Source organism: Opisthorchis viverrini (assembly GCF_000715545.1).
Source record: "Opisthorchis viverrini unplaced genomic scaffold opera_v5_237, whole genome shotgun sequence".
Classification (NCBI taxonomy): Eukaryota; Metazoa; Platyhelminthes; class Trematoda; order Opisthorchiida; family Opisthorchiidae; genus Opisthorchis; species Opisthorchis viverrini.
Window position 1 is genome coordinate 766,927 of NW_008751895.1, and position 21,131 is coordinate 788,057.

The 21,131-nt window shown below is 41.1% G+C and overlaps 1 protein-coding gene across 1 annotated transcript; it reads right to left on the reverse strand.

Moving 5' to 3' along the window:
• Positions 1-1,589: 1,589 nt before the first annotated feature.
• Positions 1,590-19,338, reverse strand: T265_08814 (hypothetical protein; the record flags this gene model as incomplete). The annotated part of the gene is made up of 2 exons (XM_009174721.1): positions 1,590-2,112; positions 19,214-19,338. The coding sequence occupies 2 exons, from the start codon at positions 19,336-19,338 to the stop codon at positions 1,590-1,592; spliced, it is 648 nt and encodes a 215-aa protein (XP_009172985.1).
• Positions 19,339-21,131: the final 1,793 nt, after the last annotated feature.

The following is a 21,131-nucleotide window of genomic DNA, read 5'->3' on the forward strand; positions in this document are numbered from 1 at the left end:
TTGGTCCTCGTGTTTGGATATCAAGGACAGGGAGTCATGCCTCCTGGCGGCCGTGTTGTATTCCTTTGTTCGTGGGCATAGTCTCCTGCCAGTTCGTCCGACGTAGAATTTGTTGCAGTTGTTGCCGTTGAGTTGGTATATCACATTGTTCTTCTTGGTTTTATCCTTCGGTCTAGAGATTAATTTCCTCAGGGTGGCATTCGGTTTGTGGGCAACAAATATTCCTTTTTAGCCAATAATCTGGTCGCGAGTTCTCAATACATTCTTGATGTAAGGCAGGACTGCCCGTCTGGTGGCTTGTTCTTGCTGTGGCCGTGGTTTGGGGTGTCTTCTCCAAGCTACTCTTGATAAAATTCCTTGGATATCCATTGTTCTGGGATACTTTGAGCAGATGGTTTTCTTCCTTCTTCCGCAGTTCTGTGGTGCTCCAGTGTGTCTCCGCCCTCTTGAACAAAGTTTGCTCGCAGCACTTATTTTGGTTTACAAAATGATTGCTGTTGTGTTCAGGATTTGATCTGCAAGAGTCTCCTTCTGTTGTACACAGGTTTCCAGAGTCCCATCCATCTTTCTGTTCACTAGAAGTTCTAAGAATGGTAGCCGATTGTTTCTTTCCAGTGCGATTGTAAACTTGATATCTTCAAAAGTTGTGTTTAGCAGTTCATGTGCCTCGTGCACTGAATCCCGTTTCATGATGACAAATGTGTCGTCCACGTAGCGGATCCAAAGTTTTGGATTGATGATCGGCAGTACCGCATGCTCTAACCTTTGCATTACTGCCTCAGCAATAAATCCTGATATTGGAGATCCCATTGGAGTTCCTTTCAGCTGTTGATATATTTGTCAAATTATGTATCCATACAAAAGTCTAGCAGTTTGCCTAAACTTTCGTGTTTCATGGTTCCTGTCGTGTTGAGCTTAGTCTGAAGCCGTTCTACTATGGTTGTCCTGGCGAGGTTGTGGTTGATTGAAGTGAACAGCGATGTGACATCAAATGAAAGCATGACTTCTTCGTCTTCTATACTGATGTTCCGCAGTTAGTGTAGGAATTGACCCGCATTATTGACTGTGTGTTCCGATCCGGAGATTAAGTGATTTAATCTTCTCCATATGCATTTTGCTAATTTGCAAGTTGGGGTTCCCGGAAGTGAAACGATCGGTCTAAGTCGAGTTCCTTCTTTGTGTACCTTTGGTGGTCCGTGGAATTGCGCAATGTTGTTTTCATCGGCTTTCATTTTCAATCGTTCCTGTCTGGTTATCTCGTGTGTTTCTTGCAGTTTCTTGAGCGTCGTGTTGATTCGATTATTGATGTTTGAAGTTGGGTCATGATCGATTGGTTTGTACGTCGTGCTGTCGTTTAGCAGTTGTTTGGCATTTCCAATGTAATCTGGCTTGTCCATTATCACCGTGATGCATCCTTTGTCTGCCGGCAGTATTACGATTGTTTCATCCTTTCGTAGACGTGTGAGTGCGCCTCGTTCTTGTTTGGAAATCAGTTGCATGTTTCTGTTCCGTGTGATCGCCGGTACGGTTATATGTCGTATTTGTTGTTTAACCTTCTCGGACATTTCGTTTGTTTTCAGGGCATGTTCTCAGCTGGCTAGGTAATCCTTGTTGAAGTTGAGTCCTTTCATTAGCAGTTCCTGTTCAGCTGTGCTGAGTTGGTGGCCAGATAAGTTCTTGATCCAAGCGTCGTAATTATTGTGTTTGTTGTTCCTCGTGAGCTTGCCCAATTTTTTCTCCATGGCTGCTCTGCGTTTGATCTTGACATTGTCTACTCGGCGTCCGATTGCTGCTTCAAGTTCTGCCAAGTGTTGAGGACTGGTTTTAGTCAGAGAATTTGTCTTGCTCCCGTTAAGTTCTCTTTCGTATTTTTTGAGACGGTTGTGGGCATCTTTTATCATTAACTTAACCATTCGTCTGCCATACTGTCTTGCTAGGGCCCACGCCTGCGGATGGTCTAGCGCAGGTCTGTGATTAGTACTGGGTGGCAGCACGTTCCTGCGTAGACATTCATGGAGGAGGTAGTGAATTGTTCGCGCGTAGAGGCTTGTCGGCAGGCGAGTTTTTCCCAGCCACGAGCTTCTTTTAGCGTTGTGCGCCCGAATTGGTGTTCTATAGATAAGCAGTCTATCAAACGACATTTAACTCGGGGTAACGACCTCGGATTTGCGCTGGTAATAAATGGTTCGCGGAAGGTAGGGACCAGCCAAACTTGTTATCCTTATTTGCTTCATCGGATAACCTGAAACGGCAGTACCTATTTAGTTTAGAGTAACCTACATGCTTACCTACATATCGTGATCATTTAGGTGATTTTGGAACCCGTCGAAGCTGCTTCTCTATGAAATAGAACTTGTTCATGACATAATCAGAACAATAGTGAAACAGTATTTGTGCATGCGTTAAACATATTATGTGAGTAGATGAAGGTAAACACTGAGATAGTAATGGGACTGTGAACGCGGTTGAAGATAAACATTGAAGGGATGGTAACCAAAAAATAATCTGGTAAAGCGTTTGAAGACAAGCTTTGACGGGATGTTAACCAAACTCTGGTTACAACTCACTGTCGTCGTTGACAGTTTAGGGGGCATTTTGTGGCCTGCCTTAGGAAAACCAGGCTGCCAGTAAATTTTAATTTTTCCACTGGCAGATTTATTCACTTAATATTACACGTCGACCAAATATGTCGTTGAGCGTCGATTACTTTTCACAGGCAGCATCATCAAAACTTTAAAGCCAACTAAACAGTCACCTGAAACTTACTGTCAAGGAACGACTGGAACTTACCGTGGTCTCTCATATCAGGTTGGTTGGTGGATAGACGTTCCGGGGTCCATCGGATTGAATGTTGGAACATGTGGCTGCATGAAGCGTCGAACTGATAATGCATTTGCGCCAAACTTCACTGCCTTTTGGTTAGGCTTTTGAATCACATGCTCTCGTTGAGGACCTTTGTCGCCGTTGTGTTTGGGATTGAGCATCCTGAATATATTACACTCAACTGCAACCATGAAATGCAGACATACGAGTAAGCTGCTGCCTCATCAAACTTCAGCACGGCGCCATCAGCCTGGTTGCTTACTTTCTGCATACGGCAGGATGACTAAGAGAAAACGGGCTACTGCTGATGTCTTACTTCTCTCTTTTACTCATTTTTCTTCCATCTTGCCTCACCCCGACAATAACCCTACTCGTGCATGCCCAACACTTAAGTCTGATGGAAGCACTGCGATTTGGCTAACCTCCCCATAGCAGTCTCCACTGGCTTCTGTCTTCGATTTCCTGATGCTTTATAGGCTGCGCAGCGATTAGTATCATCCTATGTCACCAAGCGGATATATTCTTTCCTGACTGATAGCTACCTTTGCGCATTCCGTCTGGCATTGCCTGTGGGGGAGTCTCAAGTGCTGGAAGTTTGTAGATTTTTCTTTATCGTGCATGGCTACCCTCAAACTGATCTTCATTATTTTATGCCATTAAATGTGGGTTTTATTTTGCCCTGCCGCACCTAGCAAAAGCTCAGTCATCCTATTCGTTTTCGAGGATTCGATTGCAGAAGTGAGCAGGCCTAGCGTAGCTGATTTTCAATCAATAGTTCAACGTGTATTGGACTCGGTACGTACGGATAATGATGTACGATTGCTTCATTTGTGTACTGATGTAAAGCAGTTTGAAGCTTTACTAATTTCCAGAATAAACAAAGTAGCCTGGTCGCATGTTGGCTTCCAACAGCAGACCGGCTACAGATTCCAAGCTGCCATATTGCCATCCGTTACCGATGGCCTGTATCGATATCTGACTACCGAGCATTTTGGAACACATTTTTGGGTTCCGATTACGCACCCATCCGCAGTCGTTTTTCCCTAACATTTTTGGGGCCACCTAGGGAGCGGATAAGTCACTTGGCAACTGAAAGACTATCAGATATTGGTGTGAGATGAACTGATCAGAATCGTATGTTTGAGTCTCTTCCAAATGCTCCACCATCAGATGTGAACTATTACTGTAAGATGAATGTAAGAGCTGAGAATTTCGCCTGTGGCACCACCAGGCCACACCAAGCGCTGGATATCACACCGAACGTAACTCCGCCTAAATCTAAGGGAAATAACAAGGCCGTTTCAGAACCTAACTGGATTGAACGAGTTACGAAACGCCAAGTGAAGGCGAACCCTCAAGCCGACCAACAACTATTTTGAATTCTATGATTGGAAGAACTTTGGATTCCTTCACAGTATTCCCGCACTGTCAGGTTGGATGCAATTTCGGGCCGGAAATCTGCAAATGAGTGACGTTTGAATGCAATAATTGTCGTTTTCTTTGCCTTCGAGCGCGTTCGCTCTGCGCCCATGCAAATAGAATTTCTGACAGATCAACAAGTGAGGTGCCACGCAACAACATGCGAATTGGCGGACAAATACCAAACAACGTACCGGTTCTATCGATTATTCGAGTCAAATTTAGGCAAAATATTACACAATGTAATTATGCATGTACAAGGTGTCTAATAAAAACTCAGGTTATCGAAACCGGCGTTATTGTACAATTTTCATTATTCGCTGAACCTAACAACCTGCCGTTCACAAAACGTGGTTGGTGAATAAAAATGCAGACTTTTTTCATTTGATGAAACGATTGACTTTTTGCAAATATAGAAATTGGCAAATGTTACCGGTTTCCAGATGTTGACATTTTGTTCGACTAAATGTGGGGGTAGGGTGAGTGATCAAACAGATAATTCAGCGGTAAGCACGAAAAAACACCGCATCTGTTATTATTATCATTCTTCATTAAAATTTGAAACATACGACAATGCAAGCATGCATGTACAAGTTTTTTATTGAGGAATTTAGCTAGCGGAAAGAGGCGTCGTTGTACGATTTTCGTTATTCGCTGCACTCATCAACACACGACAAAATGTGAGTGATATTGAAATTGCAGATTTATTTTATTTGAAAGGACCCTATCCTTCGTGACAAACGTCACCCGTTTTCATATTGTGGCGTCGTGTGTCACTAAATGGGTAAATAAAATGTTGCTTGCCAAGCAGACTTGACAGCGGTAATCATGATACACAACATCGCATCGGGTTCCGAGAACCGCCGTTATGTGTGTTTAGGACGCGACTAGGCTCCAAGCCGACTATTGCATTTTATGCACTGGTGCATGTAATTGGCAGATTGGCTCAATTTCTTTTCAATATTCAGATAAAAGCCGCAAAGTTACTAGTTTGTTTACTTTTCAAGAATCCCGGAAATAGGCAGACATTCAACTAGTCTTTTATATGTCAAGCATACTTTTCATTGTGTGGACCCTGTGGAACCTCCCAAAGTGGATGTTGGAGAATATCATCCACTATCTAGTCGGAAGTAATTTTTGGCCGAAAACCTACAGATATACGACACCTTAAATCACTTCGCGTCATTTTGCTCCCTTTGAATGCATAAACTTTGCGTCGATTTAAAACCAATTTATCATCACAGAGGAAACTGTGCTAGCGCTTATCATCTTCAAAATCGGCGGACATATCCCAGTTGATGCATAATTTCCCAGGATTATTTCGCTCAGACTCAGAGCAAAATATCAAACAATACAGTCTTACTTGCACAGGGTCCGAATGTAGAAATTGCAAGTAGAAACAAGCCTATTGGTATGTTTATAATTGTGCGTTTAACCTAACAACCAGTCGATCAGGAAACACGGGCAATAACCAAGGCGAACTTACACCATCTGAATAAACGTTATAAATTTGTACGTTTGGAAATTTATCAATACGCTCCACGTTTACTTAGAATGTCCAGCTTCCCACGGCAGTAACATCGCCAGGAATCTTAAACATCTTGCCCAATATAAACAAATTAAAGTTAAATCGTTGGAAACGTCGGAGCCTATCATTGTCAAATAGTGCGAAGACCAGGCGATACTACGGTCAATTCAAACAGATTATGAATTTTGAAAGAACATGGAGCTTTTTCTCTGATCGTCTGGTAGACCTTTTGGTAAATCATCATCAGGCAGATTTTGAGTGGTGGTTTTGAGCTTCTCGTATAAACAGTTCATTTATTTTAATCTCCCCATTGCTGAAACGCATGTCGTTGTTGTAAACAATACCTGCATCAATTGCATATTGGCGTTCCAATTCGACGGAATAAACAGTACAATATTTAAATTTTCGAATGAAAACTACAATGTTACTGTGCCGCGACTCCACGACTCCCAGAGAATGTGCCGGCAGTCAGATAGCCATTATCTTGAAGACCATCACGTGAAGACAACTGTAACCACTCATTTGTGAATTGCTTCCCAGATGGCCTTCACGCGTTGACAAACTACTCATTGCCCCACGGCGACGATGCAATTGAATCATATTTCATATAGGAATTTGCAGTTTCAACGACTGGTTTGGGAGCTGATCTTGTCAAACCGAATCCGATAATATGAATCCGAATGCCAAATAAACAAAAAGGGAAAAAAGAAAAAAAAACAAAATAAAACGAAGGAAATCGGATTAATAACCTTCAAATAAATCTTTCATATAGGAATTTGCAGTTTCAACGACTGGTTTGGGAGCTGATCTTGTCAAACCGAATCCGATAATATGAATCCGAATGCCAAATAAACAAAAAGGGAAAAAAGAAAAAAAAACAAAATAAAACGAAGGAAATCGGATTAATAACCTTCAAATCAGAAGCAATTAGGCAATGGATTTTTCGCGCCGCACTAATTACCCACGGTTAATTTGAGCATGCAACATTATGCGGGCCGACGAATAAACAGTCGTGCATTGTCAGTTTCACCTTTTTTGTTTTTCACGTAGTAATTTTGCACCATGTTACTCTATGCACACACGAGCTGATTTGAACGCTCCATAGATATTTTTGGAAAAAATTGATCGCATCATCGCAACTACTATTAAACACAGGGATGGATGTGCGCATGCCAATGATGGATATTTTCTAGTTACTTTGCGCAAAGATGCCAACGGAGTTATGTGAATGTTGTAACGAAGAAAAATATCGTTCGCTCCTATGATGAGAAGCTAGTTATTTCTGTGCTAGGAAAAGACAACCAGGGGTTTTCGTCACTGAGGGATTTTGGATAATACAGGAATAAAATGCTCCACAAAATACACTGATCACGTTTTGTTCAGCTCAAGAAAACCAGTTGATATTTTGCTCTAAACATTTTGCCCCATACTTACCAGGAGTACATTCAACTTCCACGATGAAAGTTAGGGTTTCCCTTCCAATGGTTTGATTGATGAGAATCGCTTTTTAATGCAAATTAGGGTTATTCTACAGATAAGTGTCCTTCAAGGTGCTCCAATGAGGACTATTTTCGGTCCCTGTCGTTGCCAAGCAATGGCAATGAGTTATGCTTAATCTAGATCGTTTCGCAACGCCTTTGTAGATAGTTATGATCGCTCCATTTTGCCTTGATAATCTGTGATCATTTAAATTTCCTGGGTGCAAACGTGACGCCGGAATCTACCTTGTAGATATAATGTCCTTTTAGTGTTTCATAACGTTTTCAAATTCACTGTTTCCAAGTTCATTGTTGGACGCATTCGCCTCACTTCTGCGAGGGTTATTAGCAATACATCATGTTATAAATGTCAAAGTGGCATGCTTTCTACCTCAATAAATCCAAAAGTGAAGAGCGTTTGTTCGTAATCCAGCTGGTAAACTTAGTTTGTACAGCTTTATCATGCACGTTTTACATTGGACACATTTTCTTCGGCATTTCAGCGCTTGCTTCTTGGGTTAATTAAGTTTATCCTTGGGCGATGGTGTGAAAGGTGTTTGCTATAGTTGCCAGAAAATGGCAATTGCATAGATCTTCTCAGTGCTTTTTGAACAAATTAATGTTTGCCAACTGATCTATGGTGAACATAATTATTGTTTGCATTATTAAGTTGTGCTCAATGAAAATTGTTACGATCCAAACAATCCCCGTGGGAGGGGCGATTTTGTGTTCAATTTATTCATAATTCACACTTCAACTTTTGTCTTTCCACTCAACATGTAATACAAACCACAATACCTGCATCAATTGCGTATCGGCGTTCCAATTTGACGGAACTCAGAGCAAAATATCAAACAATACAGTCTTACTTGCACAGGGTCCGAATGTAGAAATTGCAAGTAGAAACAAGCCTATTGGTATGTTTATAATTGTGCGTTTAACCTAACAACCAGTCGATCAGGAAACACGGGCAATAACCAAGGCGAACTTACACCATCTGAATAAACGTTATAAATTTGTACGTTTGGAAATTTATCAATACGCTCCACGTTTACTTAGAATGTCCAGCTTCCCACGGCAGTAACATCGCCAGGAATCTTAAACATCTTGCCCAATATAAACAAATTAAAGTTAAATCGTTGGAAACGTCGGAGCCTATCATTGTCAAATAGTGCGAAGACCAGGCGATACTACGGTCAATTCAAACAGATTATGAATTTTGAAAGAACATGGAGCTTTTTCTCTGATCGTCTGGTAGACCTTTTGGTAAATCATCATCAGGCAGATTTTGAGTGGTGGTTTTGAGTTTCTCGTATAAACAGTTCATTTATTTTAATCTCCCCATTGCTGAAACGCATGTCGTTGTTGTAAACAATACCTGCATCAATTGCATATTGGCGTTCCAATTCGACGGAATAAACAGTACAATATTTAAATTTTCGAATGAAAACTACAATGTTACTGTGCCGCGACTCCACGACTCCCAGAGAATGTGCCGGCAGTCAGATAGCCATTTGGATTTATCAACCACTTGTTATATTTTAATCGCCACACCGAGTCTCCCAAGCCTGTGGTGAGTAAAAAACTCAACTAATATCCATCTCGAATTAACGCATCTTACAAGGCTTTGTAGTGTTCGTTCAAATCAATCACTTTATCGGTGAATGGGTATGATTGAGGCCCAACGGGAATATATTCTGGCTGTCATGTCGGATGTTATTCTAGGACAAGTATCCACACATTTTTGACGGTCCAAATCAATCACTGTTGTTTTCAATCCTTTTGAGTCCATTAGTTTTACGCCCGTTCGAAATTCAATATGCATCACCTTAACAAGCGAGCTGTTACGGAACACTATGCGTGTCGGCGAGTATATGCCAACTAATGTACGAATTCCATGTACTATTACACTCACATTTTAGGCAAAATAATCCAGAACGCAGTCATACATGTACCAGATTTCAAAGGGGAAAACTAGCAAGTGAACACAGGCGGCTTTGTGCGATTCACATTATTCTCTAAACTTCACAACCCGCCTATCAAAAAGCCGACTGGTAAATAAAAAGGCATGCTCATCTTGCTTGAATGAATGAGTTACTTTGTTTACACGTGGAAGTCGACAAATGTCCTGATGCTGACTTTCTATCTGACCAAATATGTGTCCAAATTAAGGCGTGTCATAGGGAAAATCATGCAGTAGTTACGAGATACAACACTGCATCAGATTACGGAAACGGATGTGATGTGTATGTAAGACGCGTTGAAGCTCCAAGTCGATTGTCGCAATTCATGCAACGGCTCATGCAGTTGAAAACCTCAGGCTGATTTGATGAATCTTTGACAGAGTTCTGAAGTTGACGAAATTGTTGAACCCTTGAGATTGGTTTAGTGTGCTGGACGAAACAAGTAGCAACCACATCATACTGAAATGCAAATATGCAGAACCGATTTGTTGAGCTCGTTCGGAATATTCGAACACGGATGAAAATCCGCATGTTCTGACACAGGTTAGACGCACTAAATTTGCACCCGCCGAAAACGCAAGATTCTCATCATTTGTACTTTAAAACCGAAGCCCCTGTTAAACACCCTTAAATATATTTATATATTTTTTAGATCGAGTAACCTAATCCAGATTAATCGGTCACGGAAACTGGCCGCAGGATGAGTTCCGAGCTTTGTGTCAGTGACGCTGCTGTCAATATTTGCCAAATATCACGACGTGGAAAAATATCAAAAACAGTACAAGTTTTGCACCAACATAAACTATTCATTTTTTAATTAGCTCCTAGAATAAAACCGACGACGTCTGAGTATATCAGCCTGAATATCAGAGTATTGCCCTGGATATCAGAAGCTATTATGCAACTGGTATTTCGTGGCGCACATTTTATGAATTCTGTCAGTGTCAGCACGCAACATTGTACACGCAGATTCGTAAACAGTCTTGCATTGTCAACACCATATATTATTATTTTCCGGTAGCCATTATGAGCCATATTGCTTTCTGCACAAAGGAAAATTTCGAACTTCGTAAATATGATATTAAAGAATTAGTCACCCGATCGCTTTATCTCAACCACCTCCGAACATAGTTGTGGATGCAACGTAAAGATGCTATTGTGTGAAGAACCCGCCGGAGTTGCGGAGATACTGTTACGCGGAAAGAAATCGTTCCCTGGTTTACAATAAACCTATATTTTGTGCGCTGAATAATTGCAACCAACGTTTTTGGGTAATGCTTGTTTTCGGGGATACAACAGGAAACACGCCACTAAATGCTTGAAATTCACTATGTTTAGCTCAAATAAACTGACACACATTCGGCCACAAAACTATTCTCCTTATTTATCAGGAGTGGTTACAAAGCCCATGACAAAATTAGAGGTTTTTCTGCTAATGGCCTTATCGATGAGAATCAATTCAGATCACAAATAATCTGCAGATCAGACTGTGGGATTTTATTCTAGGCGTCTCAGGGCGGAGTAGATAAATGAAAGCTTATCTGAACACAAATTGTAACGCTTATCAAATTGCACTAATGTATGGAACAACTCAGCTAGGTGAAGCGAGACTAACATATTTTGCCACACATGATTTTTATTCATCACACAATTCAACCGATCTTTTCCCGATCCACATTACATCGGATGAAAAATTTTTCTAACCAGATGAGAAATATCCGCTCCACAAACTGGCTACAGGGAATAAAGGGGAGGTTGTTATTTATATAATTTCACTACCTTTTTTTGAATTTTACTGATTAAGATACATTCATTACCACAATCCTTGGCTTCGTGACTTGAGGATTGCGGGGATGAATGTTTTCTCTTGATATTGTTATTCCTTTTGAATCTCACAAAGCAGATGGTGAGTATGAACTAATTTCAGCCAGAAATCTGCATTCAAACCTGTGAAACTGAAGAGGTTTGTTCTTCACGCATCCCGTCATTTTGGGTAGCTGCTACTTCCAACATAATCGACCCGATGTNGCAGATTCGCAAACAGTCTTGCATTGTCAACACCATACATTATTATTTGCCGGTAGCCATTATGAGCCATATTGCTTTCTGCACAAAGGAAAATTTCGAACTTCGTAAATATGATATTAAAGAATTAGTCACCCGATCGCTTTATCGCAACCACCTCCGAACATAGTTGTGGATGCAACGTAAAGATGCTATTGTGTGAAGAACCCGCCGGAGTTGCGGAGATACTGTTACGCGGAAAGAATCGTTCCTTAGTTTACAATTGACCTATTTTTTGTGCGCTGAATAATTGCAACCAAAGTTTTTGGGTAATGCTTGCTTTCGGGGATACGACAGGAAACACGCCACTAAATGCTTGAAGTTCACTATGTTTAGCTCAAATAAACTGACACACATTCGGCCACAAAACTATTCTCCTTATTTATCAGGAGTGGTTACAAAGCCCATGACAAAATTAGAGGTTTTTCTGCTAATGGCCTTATTGATGAGAATCAATTCAGATCACAAATAATCTGCAGACTGTGGGATTTTATTCTAGGCGTCTCAAGGCAGAGTAGATGAATGAAAGCTTATCTGAACACAAATTGAAATGCTTATCAAATTGCGCTAATGTATGGAGCAACTCAACTAGGTGAAGCGAGACCAACATATTTTGCCACACACGATTTTTATTCATCACACAATTCAACCATTCTTATCCCGATCCACATTAAACCGGATGAAAAATTTTTCTAACCACATGAGAAATATCCGCTCCACAAACTGGCTACAGGGAATAAAGGGGAGGTTGTTATTTATATAATTTCACTACCTTTTTTTGAATTTTACTGATTAAGATACATTCATTACCACAATCCTTGGCTTCGTGACTTGAGGATTGCGGGGATGAATGTTTTTTCTTTATATTGTTGTTGCTTTTGAACCTCACAAAGCAGATGGTGAGTATGAACTAATTTCAGCCAGAAATCTGCATTCAAACCTGTGAAACTGAAGAGGTTTGTTCTTCACGCATCCCGTCATTTTGGGTAGCTGCTACTTCCAACATAATCGACCCGATGTTCCCACAAAGCCACTTGATGCCTGTGTCAGAAATATTATAAACATGCGAGTATTCAGCTCGCAATTTTTGTCTGTCATATATTTCATTGTCTAGGATCTGCTAAACCTACGAAAGCAGATGGTGAGTAATAAACCCAAATTTTCACTCTGTTGAGTTCATACGTTTGAGGCAATTCTCTGTATTTGTCCACACAACTTACTTTTTCTATTGGTGTCATGTATTTCATATTTCGTGCCAACATTGATACGCTGTCTAGAGGGATGATATTTCAGCCAGAAGTATACCATGAGAAACGGATGAAATCAGCAACGGTCGTTTCTAATCCTTTTGAGTGTGCTGCACCTGCACCAAATCAGAATGAAATTTTCATTATATTTACACGCGGACTTGTAACCAACGTCCTGAGAATCTGTGCAACAGGAAGCACAAATATTTGTGGATTAAAAGGTTCAGATTTTAAGCAAAATAATACAAAATTCATGCAGTGCACATTTAATTTTTGGGCGGCTCACGAAGGCTAAATAAATCTGTCGCCAAATCGTGAGAAATGATTCTCCCTGAAAAAATCAGTTTTGCACATCCATATGAATGTGATGCCATTGTGTCAACCGTTATCTATGAGTAGCACAACAGTGAGAAAATTAGCAGGTTGACACCCTGATCTTTGGAACATCTGTAGTTGCATTCAAAGTACCTGGGGCAACAAGTTGCAAATTTGCCACTCAAATAGGGACGTCATTTTGTAAACCACGCATAAGATAACAACAAACGAATAAATCAATGATAACTCGAGTGTTTTTTTTTCATAATTAGTCTGTTGATTTTTCGCTAGTTATCTGGTAAGACTAGCCACGTGGGAATAATTACCAGTTTGTCCAATCCACATTTTGGGATTTTCTATGTAAATGCTCCACAGAAAAGCGCCACAAACTCCAGTTGAAATAACGTGAATTGAAGATATTTCAAACTCAGTTTGGAGCTGATGCCCACGGGATTTTCTATGTAAATGCTCCACAGAAAAACGCCACAAACTCAGTTTGGAGCTGATGCCCACATCAATCTTACAGTGAAACGTCTATAACGTAACACGGAATAAAGGTGCTCATGGCGGAGAAATACTTTTGAGTTTGCAATATTTCTACGGAACAAAATTTTACCATCACAACGCATGATCACTTCGGTGGTTTATTGCATCCGACGTAGGGGTGCAATGCGGCTCCTAGCGATAACGGTTCGAGATATTTAGGGAATGAGTTTCTCTAGATTGACATGACAAAGAAGGCCTAGGTATGCGCGTAAGAAAGCAGTATTGTCTGCAACAAATCCGAGCAAACACCCATGAATTCGGAATCTCATACACACAAATTGCATGTTTAAAGCTTACGTAATGAAAGACTCTTAAGAATTATAAAAATCAATGGCTCAATGTTTTTGAATCACGAGTGCCAAAAGTGGCAGTCTTGAGCTTGCTCTATGCAATGTATGTTAACGGCCTGAAAACAAAAAGTAAATTTGTGTAGCCGGTTTTCTTTACGCTGTAGTTGGTTATTGACCAGTTCAATCTTCCTAAATGCTACTCCGGATGCTGAACGGTTGCTGCATCGAGACAGCGTTCCGCGTATTGTCGAAGAGTGGATTTCAGTATACCATGGCCTAAGTGCGTCCGTTTGCAGCGTCTATGTATAAACCTCCGATTGTTTATGCGCGTATAATGATACGATATGTGCAACGGAATAGTATGGGAAGCAGATGTTTTGAGTTTTTCATATCAGGTTGTGAACTACAGGTAATTGCTCTGTGAGACCTGTAGTTTGTGCGAACTGAGGGTATATACGGACGCAAGCACATACAACGACTGGTTAAAGTATAATGACATGGGATAAAAACTTGCCGCTTTTAACCAGTTGACTCAGTTTCAATTATCGCACTTGAAGTGATGAAATTCTGACGAAGGAAATTTGATTTGTTGGCTGAACACTGGTGGGCATCTTGTGTTAGCGTGTGGAACGAAAACACGGCGTTTCTTGGAGCGCGAAAAATATGATCATTGCAAATGTTGTTGCCATATTTGTTTTTTGATTTCTTAGCCTAACAATAACCTCAGTGATATTCACCTTAAGAAACTGCTCTATTTCTTTCAGACGTTCTCTGAAGCTTCGAGTAAGCTTACTATTTCATGACAGTTCTTATAGCGCTAAAAACTTAAATAAAATTTGCATTATGATGGTCAAAATCGGTTTTGACACAAAAACTGCAATATGACATAATATGCTTGTAGAATAACAAGAGCAGCTGTTATTTGTCCTACATTCGCGCCTCAGGAATATTGCGCACCTGTATAAGAAGGTCCCCCAAGTTGCTTTTGAATGCATCTAGATGAAAAACAATTACTATTAATGAGCGCATTTTACAATACAACAAGTAAATTGGTTGCTCTCATTAGTGCGATTATTAGCTGGATTAATGAGCTTTCTAGGTGGCATTTCCGTGTTTGGTGTTTGCATTTTGATTTCCACAAAGTGGGGGTGAGCTTTTGTCGTATGAAAATGTTGCTGCGGTTTCCCCTTTCCATCAAGCTCAAAGGAAATCTCGCTTTCCTGTGTATAGGTTTTTCATTGAATACCTGCGTTTCAATACCATCAAAATCCTTCAGAATTTAATTAATAAACTGGATAACAAAATAGCAAATATATTGTTAGCACAGATGGAAGATATTTTTCAATAAAACTGGTTTGCGAGGACCTGAAGTTAGCTCTGCAAATCTGGTAGCCGCTAGCGTGTGTCATTGCCATTGGAAAAATATCCTGAGAACTTACGATTACCGCTGAAATTTGAGCCTACATGTGTGCGGCTGATAAATTGATAAACTGGGGGTGTTTTTGTGATATCATGATGTGTTTTGCAACTTAGAAATTCTAAAGAATTCTGCAGTGGACAGCATTCATGTATAGTATTTCTGTTGTTAATGTAGATGGCAACGATGCGAACACCTTCGCATATCACATGCACCAAAGACAATCATAGATGATGTTTTCCGAATGACCAATGCAGGTCCGAACGCGCTTCACGTCATTTACAATCGCCAGATGTTTGGTAATGGCAAACTAAATATACATCTGCATAAATGCAGGCCATGCTAGGTCAACCTGAATACACTTTTTGCCATTTTCGTTCAATTAATCAATCAATTTCGTGAACATTTCATATGGAGGAGGTGGAAGTAGATTTTAGTTAAAAATGATGCGCTTTAGACAATACACATTTAATTCGATCAAAAATGATGTATCACATGCTTTTGAACAGAAATCTAACGAGAGCGGACTCTTGTGTTATGCACAAAGAATACAAAACCGCAATTGCAGTCGGTGGGCCCTTCTTTTTTGCAGTTCAATCACCGATGGTACATAAATTTCTGATTTGTTTCATGCCAACTTAATAAAAGTGCTGAAAGTTGCAGAAGTCTATCTCCGGAATTTAGCGGTTACCAACCAGATAACTATGTCGCCATGTCTGTGAGGCCAAAGCACATGATGTATAAGCTAAGAGGCTTCATGCCCTCAAAACTGGCGCTCTTCCAAAACATAAAGATGTTGTTTTTGAGCTAAAGAGGCAATCAGGTTTATCGGTGTTTGCAATGCCTCTGAACACATGTTTCGCTTCGCAACTGGTTGGAAAATGAGTACACGAAAACCCTACTCAGGCAGGTACCCCAGGCCGTCTGGAACTTAGATATTGTACCAGTAACTTAAGAATTTCAGACCATTACACTTGTTTACCGACATATGCCGCAAATACAATAAAATCATCACGGATTCAAACTTTTTGGGTAGCAACTGTAATGAGATATAAAAAATCTATGCCTTTAAAGTGATGGGCCGCGCGCAGAGAGTCTGTCCTCGTTGAGAAAATCCAGCTTTCCATGCGTGATTTTATTCCCACCAAATTTGGTCGCGGGTTTTTCGAAATATTCACATAACACTTCTCTACCTGTTCGTTGCATAGCACATTCGTTATCATTAGTGTTTTTTCCAAACTATTCTTAGATTATGTGAATAAAACACATGGAAATTCCGCGCGAAATTTTGTCATGTGGGCTAACGATTATAAACTTTAAATATACTGATGATTTGCTCAGGAATGATTTGCTGGTTTCCAGCAAAATTCGATGTTGTTGCACCATTTCCGCAGTCTGGCTAAATTTACTTTCCAAATGTGAATGTTAGACCTTATCTGTGGCAAAACATTATTTGTTAGGTTTCAGATGCATAATTTCACCATCTGTCCCGTGGAGATATTCTAATGACAACCTAATATTTTATGAAAAATCAAAATTAGACGCATGCATAATCGAGTAAGTTTTTCAGTTTCTCTTTAGTTCTGCCCTTAATTGGTGCATTACGTCTTGGGCATTCTATCTTTTGGATTTTGATGGCTGGTTGGCTCTTTGCTCTCATAGAAGTCATGTAAGTGTGAACCCCTCTTTAGTTCTGCCCTTAATTGGTGCATTGGGCATTCTAGCTTTTGGATTTTGATGGGTGGTTGGCTCTTTGCTCTCATAGAAATCATGTAAGTGTGAACCTCACGATTCCGCGAGGTGCTTCCATGTTCCTGCACAAACAGTGACCGTCGCCATAGAAACTACTACTCATTGGACGTTTTAATGCGAATCTCTCCCATGCGGCTTTATTTTCAGCTTTAGTTTGTATAACTACCGATTAGTTTAGCTTCTTTAATAATGTTGGCGATAACCACGATATGGTTCAATAGAAAAAGCCGAATACTTGCACATTATTATGATTCCTGCTCACGGTACACCTATTGTTCTACTCTAGACAAGTCGTCCGTTGTGGCAACGGAAATGCTTGAGACAGGCATTCGAAATTCACAGTCTATGGCAAACTTTGAACATGAAAAAAGCATGACATGCATCACAGATAGGGCTTTTTCATGTGAGTTGCCTGAGTCAAAATCTGGGAGTGATTTTGTGGTGTCACAATGCGTAGATCATGGTAACCCAATAAGCGAACCGCTGGATTGACGGACATGCTTCCGGTTATCTAGAAAACTAATGTGAATTAAAAGTGCCATAACCCGCTCCCACTTGCGTCCTGGTTGTTATTATATTTTCCGCTGAAATGCACACTTCCGTTTGTCTCAATATACCTGCACCCGAAGATTTGGACGGCAAACGAATTTTATGTTTAAGACGCGACCGCAAAGCTTTATTTCAACATTGCTTCTCACCAAATTCACTGCTCTTAGCATATTCTCATTGGTTCAACAAAGTGATGCTATTTTTCCCAATTTATACATCGACAATGAAATATTTTTTAAGCGGTTTATTTGGCCCCCATGTGTTCTTGTACAGGCGCTTTTACACTTCGTTGGCGGCCTTCAAGTACTTGGTCATTTTCTGTCCAATTCCAGGAGCCCAGATCAATTCGGATTCCAATTTGGAAAAGGACGTTCGACGTCGTGTGATAAAGGTTCAATATTTGCTTAGATTTTGAATTCATCTTTCACACTAGTTGCCGCAGTTACTTCAGCTTGTGACACAGTTACTTCCTGATGTCATCACTTATGTTTGCAATCACGAACGCTACCTGCATTATATAATTATGTTTAATGTTTCCATATAAGGAACTAAATTATATAAATCATATGCGTTTCTCAGCGTCTTTCTCTCACACTTTAGGTGCTACCGGACCTGTGAACACACTCAATGTTTGGATGCATTAAAATGACGAGGTTGTTACATCTGAGTGCACATTTCTCGCGCTACGAGCTCGCATGTTATTGGGAGAAGTGTGAAATTCACTCAGTTTCTAAAATTAGTTCATTTCTTCTGTAGGTAAAAAACAACCTAAACATTTTGCTTCATAATCTTGGCTTACAACAATCTGTCGCGCTAATTCATTTAAAGTATAATATATATAATATGTAATATATAATATACCTTATACACATATATATATAACATATGTAACAATTTATTTTACTACACTGTAATCAAGGGAACGTCAAACAGCCTGACGTTACGTTAAATCTAGTCTTATTTGTATGGCTTATTCATTCGTGATGTGGAATTCATTAGTCTCCGTTTTTTATTGTGGAGGCAAAATGCTGAACATTATTTAGTTGTTCAAGTCTGGTTCAAAATTTCTCAGCATAGGGCCATTTGAGAATGCGATTTTAGGCGGCAAAATAAGGAAACCATTCTCGGATATCTGCACTGAATTTTATTGGAAATAATCTGAAACCGTACACAAAACATTTGCTATTGCATGCACCTGGCAAGCTAGTCTGAGCTTTCATCAGAAGAATACTGCCAAGAGGTCAATATATTTAAAAATCGGATCCTTTCGTTTGCAGGATAACATTGCCTTAACAATCACCAAATGCGTACAATCTAGAATTATATACAAATGAGCTACCTAGTGAAAATTATTCAATTTCAAGTCTCCGCATTTGAGAAGTGTCAACTGGAAAACGTAAAAATACGTGAGGATTGAGATGGACTCTATGATTCGAGGTTGTAAAACCGTTCTCGCTGTCAGAAATGCGGTGATTCCATATACGACTCAAGGTATTCGCGTGGCAAATATTTTCTAGTCTCGGAAAACACGCCCCTTTGTTTGATGCTAATCAAAACAAAATTTTGTGCACCCATTTTGGCATTTGTGCATGAAATTTCTTCTCCGTTATAATCCCTAAAAATCCTTCCAGTAGGATTTTGAGTCGCACAGCAGCAGCCCAGCTGCCTCTGATGTTGTAGATGGGCAGCAGAGATATGGATAGGTGCATGTTATATTTTATTTCCTTCGCGGAAATATTCTCCAATTTTACCACAGGTTACGGCTTAACATTTGTCCCAGGTACTCCACTACTTGGAGTTCACTATTTCAAGGTTACGTACTGGTGTAACGGCGATACTACTGATCGGGAGGCACGCGAGTCGTATGTGTTGTTTGTAGAATTTGGCTTTGCGTCGATTGATAAATGGAATTCTGTTGCGGAATTCGCGGGGCCACTTTGTAACATTTGCTTTTATATGACCGACGAATGATTGGAGGCAATGAATCTCCAGGAAGACTCGTCCGGAAGAATACCCGTGTTCAGTTTTTGTAGCTAAGATGCAGATTAGAGTTTTGCTTCCTTGTTCAATCGTCTGTAACCGGTGAGTTGGCATTTCCGAATAAATAACTCCGCAGCGAAGGCCTTCTGTGTCTTACCGGTAGCTTCTGGCCCCGGGAGCTGCCTGAGGAATCACTGGCCACGTTGCAGTCGCCGGAGTACAGGGATGGTTCATCAGTGGAGGAACTGCAGACCAGGGTGGACCAACTCACCAAACAGCTGGCGGCCGTGAAGACGGAAGCGCGGCGACACGCTCAAACCAGCCGGTGCTACATGTGTGGCAGGCCTGGCCACTGGAAGAATCAGTGTCCCCGTAACCGATCGCTTGCACACAATAAAACTTTAGAGTAATCCTCTTTTCCTGGGTGGGTCGCGATTAGCGTACTGACACAAGCGACCATAGAAGCCATTGTCGAGGTAGACGGCAAAGAGTAGTTATGTTTGATTGACACAGGAGCAGGCGTATCGCTGAGGCAAAGAGGGAACCAAGCTGACCGTGCGCGCTAGCCGTGAGAGCTGTTGGCGTATATAGATTGAAGATTGACGGAATGTCAACGCACTCGATACGCCTGGGCGACCACTCCGTGCGGCACGCGTTCCTGATCGCCCCAGACGTAGAGCGGACGATATTGGGAGCTAATTTTTCAAGGGCACAGATGCCGTGATTGACCAAATGCGGGGAAGGCTGGTGACAACGTTTGGCGCAATCAAGCTTGAAGGCTATCCGGGCACTGTTGTGAGGGAGCCGTGTGTGCAAAAATTCCCGTCTTCTAATGTATTGTCAATACGGGCCGTGGTTGAGGAAAATTCCGAACTGTTAACGGGCGATGAGGATCCGTTGGCTTCTGCCCGTGGATTGAACACAAAATTCCTCTGTCAGCAGTACGCTTTTGACCATATTGGCCCCCGTCCGTTGCCGCTCCATCTATGGCAGGAAGTCCATAGACAGATTCAGATGTTGAAGAACGGTATAATCGAAGAAACCAGCAATGCGTACAATTCCCCAGTTGTGCTCATAAGGAAGACGAACGAAAAATACAGATTTTGCGTGGATTTCCGGCGCTTGAATTAGCTGACCGTAAATCGGATTGTGGCTGTGCCTTCGGTTGCAGAGATTTCCGATTCCCTCCAGCCCTCCCGATACTTCACTGTGTTCGACTTGCGCTCCGGTTATTGGCAACTATCTATCAAGCAGGAGGACCGGGAGAGAAGGGCGTTTACGGTTGGGGACATCCAATATCAGTTTAGACGAAGGCCGTTTGGTTTGTTAGGGGCACCATCCACATTCCGGCGATTGATGCTTCGTGTAACCAAAGGACTCCGGAATGTTGCCGTGTACGGAGACTATATAGCTGAGTACAGCAATTCAGTACCAGAGCACGTAGTTCACTTGAAGGCTGCATGGAGCGGATTCGGGAGGCTGGCATGCGGATAAATGAACCAAGACACAGATCGTTCGGAGTTCGGTGACAGTGCTGTGGCATAAAGTGGGTCATGCCCGAAAAATTGGCAAAGGTCAAGTATTGTGCTGTTCCCAATTCAAAGCGGTCTCTACGGCAGTTTCTTGGACGAGCAGCATATTACAGCCGGTTCGTTGAGGATTTCAACACGATCGCTGCGCCACTGTACGATCTGCTCTGTCAAAATAGGAAATTCGAATGGACCGGAGAAGCACATGAAGCTTTTGAGCGTGTCAAAGC